Source organism: Nycticebus coucang, chromosome 1 (assembly GCF_027406575.1).
Source record: "Nycticebus coucang isolate mNycCou1 chromosome 1, mNycCou1.pri, whole genome shotgun sequence".
NCBI classification, from domain to species: domain Eukaryota; kingdom Metazoa; phylum Chordata; class Mammalia; order Primates; family Lorisidae; genus Nycticebus; species Nycticebus coucang.
This window is the reverse complement of record NC_069780.1, coordinates 40,910,876-40,923,705: the sequence shown is the minus strand read 5'-3', so window position 1 is coordinate 40,923,705 and position 12,830 is coordinate 40,910,876. Positions and strand designations below refer to the sequence as shown.

The 12,830-nt window shown below is 35.1% G+C and overlaps 1 protein-coding gene across 12 annotated transcripts in view; it reads left to right on the top strand.

Moving 5' to 3' along the window:
- Positions 1-12,830, top strand: part of CAMK2D (calcium/calmodulin dependent protein kinase II delta) — a 309,028-nt gene that overhangs the window by 104,490 nt on the left and 191,708 nt on the right. For all 12 annotated transcript variants that reach the window (XM_053571046.1, XM_053570732.1, XM_053570532.1 and 9 more), the window contains exon 3: positions 2,031-2,090. In XM_053571046.1, coding sequence (XP_053427021.1) covers positions 2,031-2,090 — 60 coding nt within the window. The remainder of the gene's footprint in view (positions 1-2,030; positions 2,091-12,830) is intronic.

The window sequence follows — 12,830 nt, the reverse complement described above, 5'->3', positions numbered from 1 at the left end:
AGTTGGAAGTCAGAGACAAAGGTGTTAGAAGAGTTGATTTCTTTTGAGGCTTCTCTCCTCAGCTGGTAGACGCCCACCTTCTCCCTGTGTCACCAGGTGGTCTTCCCTCTGTGGGGGTCAGTGTCCTGGTCTCCTTTTTGTATGTGGACGCCAGTCATAATAGACAAAAGCCCACACTAATGACCTCATTTTAATGCACTTACCTCTGTAAACACCTCGGCTCCAGATACTGTCACATCTTAGGGTATGGAGGTTAGGACCTCAACATATGAATTTTGCAAAGAAACAGTTCAACCCATTACAATAGGCTATATACAATTCTGTAATTATTTTTATCTCTATAAGCCAAAACTCTGTAGAATTTATTATCTGTAAATGTCCTTTATTTCCTTTTTCCTCTTTATTTTAATATAATCATATGTTTCAGATGATTTCATATGTTTCATATGTATAACCAAATGGTTTAGCATAATATACATTTGCATATCCCTGTGTCCATAACAAAATTATAATCCCTATAGCATATGTCTTTCATGTGCTTTACATGTCACACTTGACAGTATTTGTTTATGATCATGGCGTTAGGTGCATTTTCAATATCTGGTTTAACATTTTGTGTTTACTTGAATATGTCTAAATAAGAATACGCTAGAAGTAGCTTGTTTAAGAATAAGGACTATTAAGGAGATGGGGGACTTGATAAATTCACATTTATTTTAAATATATGTAGTTTTAGATAATGGTAAAGCTACAAGCACCACCTTTGGCAATCCAGATATAATATGTTAAGTGCTAGAACCTATTCAAGGCTGTGATAATTTATTGAGAAGCTGTTTTCAACACTTTGAGCTATTAACATCATTATATATGTTTGAAATGTTTTTCTGGATTGCCAAAAAAATTCATTTTGGCAACAGTTCTTTATAGCATGTGCCAGGGTTTCTCAGAATGTGGTCCGTGGACCTGGAGAGCCCCGAAATCCTCTTAGAGGATCTGCAATGCCTCAACTGTCTCCAGAATAAAGCCATAAGGACATAATTTGACTTTAAAAAAACGTGTTGTCATTTATACAGGTGTTGATGTGAGTTGCATCATAAATGCAACAGAAACAGTGGATAAAACTGCTGGAGCCTTTGCACGAATCAAATGGTGGTGTAAAACTACGCTATTAGTCTTTGTATTTTAAAATAGGGATAAACAATATTACCTGTCTCAGAGGGTTGTTGTGGTTTAAATTATAAATTCTACATATGTAAAGGCTCTGAACTAACCACTACTCTCTATGGCGAGCACTATCAGCAACAGGTGTTTTTACTGTGTTCTCATCTATCTCTGACGTTTATTTTGTGCTTTGTTAAGCGATACTGGTTATATTTACATGCAAATGTACTGCCACGAAAAACCAAAGAAGAGTGTCAAGATAGTTCTTAAAAGGCAAGTTCATAGTGGTTTATGCACCTTCAAAGAAATGGCTACACAGGTAATGATGAGCTAAGAATAAAGGATTTGGGGGAAATTCTTGAAATGAAGAGGAGTATTTATGTACCCAGGAAGTTGGACCAAATACTGTACGTAGAATGTATGACTGGACCGGGAATGTTTCTCCCTCGAGATTAAACTAGTTATCCTATTTAGCACTGGCTCTATTGGTAATCCAATTTCCAGATATGCATCCTCTGCTCTACTTGAATATGTCTATATTTGGTTACTAAGTTGTCGTGACAGTATGTATTTAAGGTAGAGATAAGAATGAATAGTAGAAGGGCTTGGTTTCATTTCCCTCAGCCTAAGTCTAACTTCGACTCTGTGTTATACATCACTTCATCAACCATCAACTCAACGAAAAATAAAATTAGATGGTTGCACTGTGTGCTGTTCACCTAATTCCAACTTCAAATGATCACTATTTCTAAAAAGAAATTAAAGGATGAGTAAATGTAAAGATTTTATGTCATTTTGCTATGCTATTTTTTGTGTTCATTTTGCTTTGATGTTATTTACTTTTCTTTTTTTTCTTCTTTATTAAACAGATCATCAGAAACTGGAAAGGGAAGCTAGAATCTGCCGTCTGTTGAAGCACCCTAATATTGGTGAGGAAATATTTTCAATTTATTTTGAGTGTTAATTTAAAATGTTTGTTACATATTGTCCCACAATAAAAACGTTAATTTAATAATCTATAATTTTGACAACTATTAACAAAATAGTTTTCTAACTTTTGGTCTTGGTTACAATTGATTCTTTAAGTTTTATGTATGCTTATTGTTTATTTTCTGATGCAGTATTTTGAGGTAGGAATGGAATATAAAAACACTCTTTATAAACTAAACTAGTTTTAGTTTGTGGACACTTATAAAGACATTATGTTAATTGAATCAGTAGTGTATGTTTCCTGTTGAGTTGAAAGTTGACTGCACACCAACCAGTGCAAAACCTGAGTGTCATTTAAAGTTATGTGTCAGTAAATTAAATTTAGCTAAACTCTGGCTATATTTATTATCTTTATTTGAACGATGTATTTACAGTCTGCTACATTTACTAATTTGTTGTCTCTCAGTAAACTAGTGTAAAATGAACATGCTAATCCTTTACCTAATTTGGAGAGTAGTAGTGAATGTAAAAATCAAACAAGTATAACATTTTTTTTTTATGTGTAAACTAGATTCTGTGACAGTAGTTTTGGTTATTTTGGAAAAATATTAGTGTCCTAGCTCCCTCAGTTTTATTGTCAATCAAAGTATTTCTTATCTAGAAATAGTGAGAAAAGGGGTGATGATGTAGAATTTGCAGTGTCTCTCCCGGAGAAGTTCTTTCATGTTTGTGTGTGGGAGCATGCGATTCAGTTTCCTGCCTGGGACTTTTTAGCATTCTGCATTTACTGGGTATAGCTTATCCTTCATTGAACGAATAGACAAGATGGAGCACAGTATTAACATACTGTGTATTAACCTACTGCCAGCTGTGTAGAAGGACATTTCTGGTTTGGGGAGAGAACAAAACAACTCTGAAATGTATTATCTACCTCTTTACTAGTTTTTTACGCTGAAAAAGTTTATGGCATTTCTTGCTTGGCTGTATCAGTTTGTTAAGGCTGTCAGGACAAAGTACCACAGACTGGGTGGCTCAGACTGTAGAAATGTGTTTTCTCATAACTCTGGAAGCTACAAAAGTGTTGACAGGATTGATTTCCTCTGAGACCTCTGTCCTTGTCTAGTGGGTGGCCATCTTCTCCCTGTCTTCACATGGTCTTTCTTTAGTATAATGTCTGTGTTCTAATTTCTGCTTATAAGGTCAGCAGTCATAAATGAACTAGGACCCACAATAATGATCTAATTTTAACTTACTTATCCCCATAAACACCCTATCTCAAATACAAATGCCGTCACTTTCTGACATACTGGGGTTAGGACTTCAACATATGAATTTTGGGAGCACATCGTTCAGCCCACAGCATAGACTAAAGAGAAATTGCGTACTATGACCCACTATAGTTAAAAGAGCACTACTCTTACTTAAATTTAAGATAAATTGTAATTTTTGTTTAGTGAACTGAACAATTCCTATGTAGTCAGGTTGTTATTGGTTAGTTTGTTTTTATTTTTAGGAAGATCGTTCTATAAAACTCTTTGTTTTATAGGTACTGGGACTAGTTTCCTTCATTTCCTGTAGGACAGCAAAGTCAAACATTTGAAAGACTGTCATTCTAAAACAAGAGCTATTTTCATTTTAACACTGCATGAAGCATACTTTTAGCATCAAAGGGAAAGTACACTGGGGAAAATTCTGAAGTTTTGTGACTGAGGCAGCGTCCTCAACACACTCTGTCAGAGTATAAATATTTTTTTTTAGGGATCCATAGAAGCCAAACTCATAAATTCTCTAGTAACCTCACTTGAGGTTTTCTTTCATCTCTCAAAATTTCAGGAATATAAAACTCCAGGTCCTTGAACTCTAGGCTCCATTTCTAATCACAAGAGAAATTTCTAGTGATTCTGTTCCCCAGGGTATAACACATAAGTACCTAATTGTAAGACACAATCTGGAAAATCATACAACTGGCAAAATTGCCTGTATCATTCATTCATTCAGTAAGTTAATATTCTAGGAGTGTAGTAGGAGCAAAACAGACCCTCATCCCTGCCCTTGTGGAGCTTGTATTGTTGGGGAAGATAGATTGTGAATGAACTGTAGAATGCCGAATATTGGTAATTGTTGAAGAGAAACAGAAAGCAGAGATAGGGAGTAAGGAATGTTGGGGGGACTCCAATTTTAAATAGTTGGTCAGGACCATTTCATTGAGAAGGTGGAAGTTGAATGTAAACTAAGAGGTGGGAAGAATGTAGACCTAAGAGACGAGAAGAAGGCCAGTCGTGGTGGCTCAACCTGTGATCCTAGCACTCTGGGAGGCCAAGGCAGGTGGATCACCTGAGCTCAGGAGACGGAGACCAGCCTGGGCCAGAGCGAGACCTCAGCTCTAAAAATAGCTGGGCATTGTGGCCGGTGGGGGCCACAAAAATAGCTGGGCATTGTGCCCTGTAGGGCAACAAAGTGAGACTCTGTCTAAATAAATAAATAAATACATGTAAGCCATGGGAAGAAGCAAGACATTTGGCTCTGTGAAGGGAAAATTTGTAGGCAGAGGGAATAAATGGCCTGTGTGAAGGCCTGGACTGCCTAGTGGATTTCACTGAAGCTTTTTATCTAATTGGAGAAGTAAGGATGAGTTGTTTTTTATTTTCTCTTAATTATCATAATTGTGGGTCTCCATGCCCTGTAATCTGACAGTGTTGTGTTTACTTATGTAAAGAATAATGATTTAGAACAACAATAACAATAGCAGTGATTTTCATAAAATAGTAGACAACAGACAACAAAGAGTTTTTTTTTTATTTCAGAATATTGGGGGTTACATCTGTTTTGTTTACATACTTTGGTTATACAAAAACTGAGTCAAGGTTATGAGTACTCCCCCCACCCAAACAGTGTGCACCATACTCAATAAATTCATACTCGAGGTGTGAATTTACCTACACCCTCCTCCCTCCTCTTCCAGCTTGATTTTCATTGAGATTTACTTCCATATGTGCACTTAAGTGTTGATTGATCAGTTCCTACCTGCTATTGAGTACATGTATTTGTTTCTCCATTTCTGTGACGTTTCACTTAGTACAATGATCTCCAGTTCCATCCAGGTTGTCACAAAAGATACAAAATTACTATTTTTCTTTATGGGTAATACTACACAGAATGCAAATACTACATTTTATTAATCTGTTTATGTATTGGTGGACAGTTGGGTTGTTTCCACATCTTTGCAATTCTGAATTGTGTGCTTATAAACTTTCATATGTAGGTGTCTTTTTCATAAAATGACTTTTTGTTCCCTTTAGATATATACCCAGCAGCAGATTGCTGGGTCAAATGGTAGGTTGAGTCTAAGTTCTCAGAGCTAGCTCAATACTATTTTCCATGGAGGTTGTACTAAATTGCAGCCTCATCAACAGTATATAAGAATACCTTTCTCTCCACATCCATACCAGCATCTGTTGTTTTTGGACTTTCTAATAATGAGCCGTTCTCACTAGAGTTAGGTGATATCTCACTGTGGCTTTGATTTGCATTTTCCTAATGATTACGGTTGTTTAACATTTTTCCATGAATTTCTTGGCCTTTAGTATATCTTCATTTGAAAAGTTTCTGTTCATGTCTTTTGCCCACTTTTTAGTGTGGTTGTTTCTTGCTGATTTGCTTAAGTTCTTTATAGACACTTATTATTATTCTTTTATCAAATGTATAGTATGGAAATATTTTTTCTCATTCTGTGGGTTGTCTATTTGCTCTCTTGATTGTGTTGTTGCCTGAGTGAAGGCTTTTTAATTTTTTCAGGTCCCATTTATTTATTTTTGTTGTTACTGTGATTTCTTTTGTGGTCTTCCTCACAAATTCTTTGTGTAATCCACTATCTATGAGTTTTTCCAACATTTTCTTCTAGGATTTCTATAGTTTCCTGCCTTAATTTTAAGTCTTTTACCCATCATGAGTTAATTTTTGCAAGTGGTAAGAGATGCAGATCCTGTTTTAGTATTTTATATGTGGCTATCCACTTTTCCCAACACCATTCATGGAAGAGGGATTCTTTCCCCCAGGGTATATTTTTATCTGTTTTGTCAGAAATCAGATGAGAATATGAAGATAATTTCATCTCTGGGTTCTCTATTTTGATCCATAAGTCTGCCCCTTTTTGTGCTGGTACCATGCTGTTTTGGTTATTATAGCCTTGTAGTATAGCTTGAAGTCTGGTAAGGTTTACTTACCACTTGGTTCTTATTATGTAAGGTTGCATTAGCTATTTGGGGTCTTTTATGGTTCTAAATGAAGCCTTGAGCTATTTTTTCTAGTTCTGCAATGTATGGCATTGATATTTTAATTCCAGTTGCATTGAATCTATAAATCACTTTGAGTAGTAGGGCCATTTTAACAATGTTTATTTTACTGATCAATAAGCATGGTATATTTTCCCATCTGTTTACATACCCTGCAATTTCTTTTGACAGTGTTTCATAATTCTCCCTTTAGAGCTCTTATACCTCCTTGGTTAAATACATTCATAGAAATTTTATTTTCTTTGTTACCACTGTGAAAGGTATGGCATGTTTGACTCGATTCTCAGCTTGACTGTTGTTGATGTATATGAAAGATACTGATTTGTGTACATTGATTTTTGTAACCTGAGACTTTCCTGAATTTGTTTATCAATTCTAGTAGTCTCTTAGTTTAATATTTGGAGTTTTCTAGATATAAGATCATATCATCAGGAAAGAGCCGTAGTTTGATCTCTTCTTTCCCTTTTGGAACTCCTTTATTTCCTTCTCTTGTCTGAAAGCTATGGAGAGAACTTCCAGCACTGCTAACTTTCAGCATTCTTTTGTGTACACTTTCATATCCCTTTAGATATATCTTGAAAGTTATTTCACTCTACAAAATTCCATGAGTGTGTAGCTATTGCTAAGCTTTGTTCTAGGCTGCATTTGCTGCTGATGAAGCGATACCAGGAGACACAATGTCCCTTCTTTCCCAAAGCCGTGCATCCTAGAGTCTAAACAAGTAACACGTCATAATAACGTCATAAGGATTTATTCTGTGCAGAGCATTAAAATAGGTAATTTGATACCAGGCTACTGTGAAAGACAAACAGAGCCGGATAGTAGTTAAAGACAGTGAAAACAGACTTTACAGTGAAGACAGTATTATTGCAACTATTATCGCAACAGTATTATTGTATACTATTGCATATATTACAAGGACAGCTAGGGGCATATAGTCAAGAAGCGGAGTGAGGGGGTCAAGTGGATAGATAAGTACTAAGAGGAAACATCAAAAGGCAAGAAGATTCTTGCAAAACTAGCCTAACCAGATTTTGTTAAAGGCAGGCCAAGAACTGGATATCAAGGGTTGGCCACAAGGATCTTGATAAAATACCAAAAGTGGAGAATGACTTAGTGGGATTCTTCAATAAAACTAGCCTAGGAAGACTGGAGACTGAATCCAAGGATGAGGTCTAGTTGAAAAAAAGGAAAGTTGGTCAAGAAGAGAGTCTTTGTTACTAGTTTAAAGTGGTTTATCAGGCAAGATATGTCTGTAGAGGTCACAGTTAAACTGATATCTAAATGATGAAAGAGAGAGTGACCCTGCAGGGCAGTTGGGTGTCCAACCATGTAGGACTTTATAAACCAGGTTGGGGAGTTTAGGTTTCATTCTAAGTGCAGTGGGAAGCCAGGAGAAGGATATTAGGCAAGACAATATCATAATCTGATTTGCTGTGTCTGCTGTGTATAAAAAGGATTATAGTCGCATGTACACAATCAGGGATGATAGTGTTGAGTCATTGTATCATAATCTAGTGTTTATTACTCTAGTACTCCTCAGCTGTACCTTGGGTCAGAATTTAAACAGCTCCAGATTGGTTGTCTCTTTGAAACGATCCATAAAAAGCACCAGGCATCTTTAGCTCAGCAAATTTGGGAATTGAAGTCATTTTCTAAACAGTTCCATCTTTTCTCTCTTCTGTCTGGGCATTTTTATTGAATCCCAAACTGGAAACATAGCTGACATTAAGGTATTAAAGCTTGGAAAGAACACCTTGTATGCTTCTGTTAATTAGGAAGTTTTTATAAGCCAAAAATTTCAAGCTGTGTGTCAACGTATCTGTTAATTAAGTTAAGGGAAAATACATTTCGGGCATTGAAATACAGTATTTGAAGTAATAGCCAAATTGTTCCCCAAAATTATTTCATATTTGAATTTTTTTTCTGCTTGATCTTTAATGAGATTATTACTGAGTGATGTATTGAAATCTATGGTGAAGCCCAAGTAACTAAAAACAGTAAAGAGAAATCAGGAAAACAGGAAAAACAAAACAAAACAAAACATTGATTTAATCCAGCTATGTGACTCTGAAGACACCGGGACCTGGAAGGGAAAAGAGAAAAATATTAAAAACTTTGAGTGTACTCATCTGATGTCCCAGGTGAGAAGACAGCCGCATACTTGCCTTTTGAGGAGTTTAATATTTGAGACAACTTTGCAGTTGGTGGGATGATGAATTTTGTTGCTGGGGTATTACATTCCCTGAAGACCTTTACTTACACTTTGTATAAAGTTCAGACAGAGCAGGACAAATTTTTCAAAGTTTTAAGTATTATTATTATTATATTTTTTTCTGTAGAAGATCAACAGCATCTTTGTAAGGTAAGCCTTTGCAATACAGCTCAATGAACCTCAGCAGCCGGAGAGCCACAGGGAGGGCTTCCTGCAGGGCCACTCTCCCTTTCTTCCATGGAGCCATCCACTGGTCTCACTGTTCTTCTCCTAACAACGGAAGCTCCTTTTGTCCAAAGTTCTTTCTCCTTGAGCTTTGTCATGGTGGCTTCTACCTATAATTTGTGACCTCTACAGACTTATCTTGCCTGAATAAGACACTTTAAAACAGTAACAAAGACTCTCTTCTTGACCAAACTTTCCTCTTTTCATTTAGACTTCATCCTTGGACTCAGTCTCCAGTCTTCCTAGGCTAGTTTTAGTGAAGAATATAGCCTTTTAAACAGAATCCTTATTCATGCCTTGAAACTCCTAGTACAATGAATTAACCTTTCTGAGATCATATCACAGCTTAAAGATTATTTTATCTTTCCTACCGGCCTTCCTACCCACTACTCAAAACACATAAACACATTTACTCATATGATGGTATAAGGTACAATAGAAAAATGAAAGCTCATAGTATTAATGGAAAGCTCTATCAAGATTCAGTGGAAGTTTATTCTGCTTCTGATTCTGGTCTGCTCTGTGAACTGCTGCACATTCTGTCTGCTCACCAAGTCTAGTTCCTCTCTTTGTAAAGCAGAGAAAATATTTACCTTTTTTATTTCTCTGCGAGAATGATTCCAGAGAATTAGATAATGCATCTTGTTATGGTGAAGAGTTAATATACTTTGGAAGATGATTAATTTAAATAAACATTTGAGTGGATTATTATAGGGCACTACTTACCCAGTAGTAACTAATTAATTCATTTCTTAATATTTAGCAGTTCCTTCCTGAGAGAGTGTAAGTATATTTTAGAAACTTTTGCATATAGTGTATATGTGATATATCTTATATATTTTATATAGTGTGTAATATGTATGATATATTACATATTATTTTATATAGGTGTGTAATATGTACAATATATTACATACTTATTACACATAATCAGAGAATCATAGTATTGCAATAATAGATCTCATGGATTATCTGGTATAAACTCTATTTTTTATTTTAGTAATTGAAGAAACGAAAATTTTCCCAGTCTATATGACGTGTCCAAAATTATAATTATTTGATGACATTGCCAGACCTAAATTCTTGATTGCCTCTCTAAGAGGTAGTGATGTTTGGAGAACTCAATTGAAGCAACAAGAGAGAAAAGATGATTTTTATATTCCCTTGTGAGAAATCTGAGGTTGGTTTTGATTCAAATTAATTCTTCCTTTCATATAGGATAAACATTAAAGTTAAAAACTTATAATACTAATACAGGGAGAGAGAACTTTTTAAGTTTTAGGAAGCCTAAGTTATACCTACCTACCCTACTGTGAAGCCATTAGTTTTTACGAGGATGTTCTGGTTGAGCAAGTTTTATTGTTTGAGAAATATAACCAGGACCTACAATTCCACATACTGGCAGGTAGAGATTAAAGACTACATTAAGCCTTTGGTTTCTGTAAAAGCAGGTTTTCCAGGCTTATGAGTAGTTATGGCATTTAAGATCTATATAATTTTCTTTTCTTAAAACGTAAAACTGCAAATGTCCTTCGGGATTATGTAAGCCCAGCCTAGATTCTGCAGGCAGAGATTGGAGGTTTCAGTAGGAAGTAAATTTTCCTAGGTTTAAAAAAATCCTTGGGTCAAATTCCATTTGCTACATTTCACAAGGCAAGATTAAGTGTATTTTTTGTTGTCTCTTGTTTTTAACTGATGACTTTAACCATGAATTTTGCCTTTTTATTCTCTCCTGCATACATTTGTCTCCCGGCTCCACAGGTTCTATAGGGAACAAACGCAGTCACATCGTATAGGTTAAACTCACTGAATGATAATCTGACCTATGCCCAGTATTGGCTTATAAAATGAGGAAATTGCCTTATATTTCTATTGTTACAACATTATAGGGATTTTGAACCCTTTGAAAGAAAGTCACATAGGAAAGAAGGGAGTTAGTCTAGAGTGAACATTAGTTGATCTGCTGAGAAAACAAAGTTAACAGTTTTATGAATGACAATCAAGTTTTTTTCAGTGGTGTGAGAAAATCAGTAACATTTCAAAGACACACTTGTATTGTTTTCTACGAACTCTCTCTTTATTGTTGACTATGCCTAATAATCACAATAATATGTGATTATACAAAAATAAGTAATTTTTATTGCTAAACTGCTCTCTTTAGTGACTCTCAAACAGATAAAAAGTCATGTTCATTAGTAAAAAGAAAAGTACCTTGTTTTATATTCACCTTATGCATTTTCATTATATTTCATCTCTTCATCCTAATTATTTGATGAGAAGGCTAAATTACTTCTTAGAATATATTACTGTCTGAAGAATTGATTTTCCTCTTTTAACAAATGTGAGAACCAGCACAGATTTTTCCACCTGAAATAAATATTTTCAAAAATTCTCATTATCTACCTTAGTTTTTTTTTTTTTTTCCTTTGTTCATACAGTAGGTGCTGGTGATGTACCTTTATAAGTCTTGGTTGAAATTTAAGTTCATTATCTTTTTAGGCAAACAACTTCTTTAGTAGAAAGATAAAATATGAATATAAAAATTGTATAATCAAGATAATATTTTAAAATCTTCTTAATTGGTGAATTTGGATCTGAATACATTTCTTACTGGTAAGGTTTTTTTTTTTTTTTTTCCCCATGTATCAGTGAAAAACCACTTCACTGAGTTACATTAAAAGTAGATGGATTTGTGTATGAAACTGGAGAAAAATAGTCCTTCTGTTACAAATGCAGGACAGTTTGTGGTTTAAATTTACTTATAGTACTAATAGTACACTTTGTTCTGGCAGTGATAATATTTGCTCAAGTATTTTTCCTTGGTCTACTAAACCTATTTCATTTCCATTTTTCCCTATCTATGCTACGTTCAGGATAGAATCCCCTAATAGAATGTCAGAGGTTGATAGTAGTTTCTTGGGCTTAGAATTATGCCTAAACTGAAATTTGAAAGATATGTTAATTCTAACATTACTAGCCCTTGTTTGTTTGTTCATTTTGGTGGGGCTTCAGTTGTGCACAATTCTCTACTCCCTTTCCCCACCATGGGCAGGAAGAAAAGTTCCTGTAGCCAGGAAATCCTGAAGACAGCTGGCCAGTTGGTAGCATCCTTTCATCACTTAAAAATCATTGGTCTTTCCTCTTCTGTATCATTGATAATAAAAATAAACTTACCTGCCATAAACATTAGAATGCGAAGATGGGCTGAATTAAAAAAGAATTAGGTTGGAATTCCAATGAATTTTGCCTCGAGAATTAATGATAAAACTGTTACCGGCAGCAGGCATTGATCCAAGTCTTTCCTATGCATTCACTCTTTGAAGTCTCACAACAACCAAATGCCATTCTGGTCTTCATTTTACAGACAACAAAGCTAGAGCCGAGAGAGGTTACACCATTTAACCAAGGTCAGACAGCGGTAAGAGATAGAGTTGGAATTCAAACCTGCATGCTCTTCCATCACGGCCCATGCTCTTCAGCCCTGCTCTAGATTGCTCCTGGTTGCTGTATAACTCTGGATTAGTCAGACTGCTCTTTAGGAAGTAGAGAAAAGAATCTTAAAGTTCTATGAAGACTGGTTAAAATAATAGTAAACCAAGATCTTTCCCTAGGGAAATTACATAACTTTTCTGTTTATTGCTAGTCCTTTTTCCAGAGGGAAGTATTAGCATGAGCTTATTATCCAAATACTTATGCCAAATACAGATATTATAGATCTAATTATACTTTGATGATGATTTTTAGTATCTTGGTGGAAAATGTGGCTAATTTTTTAAGTGTTCACATTTGATTCTGCATTAATTATTTACATTCTGTGTAAGGTAGTCTTTTACTTTCCTCTCTTACTGATCAGGAAAGTGAATAAAATAAAAATCTGAAAACAATGAAGGCTAAGGAAATAAACAGTATTTATTGTAATACTGTGTAACATATGACCAAACAAATGTTAAAAATTATGTTTTACATTGTAGAAAAAAGTCAGGATCAGATTGTTACAAATGAAGAAG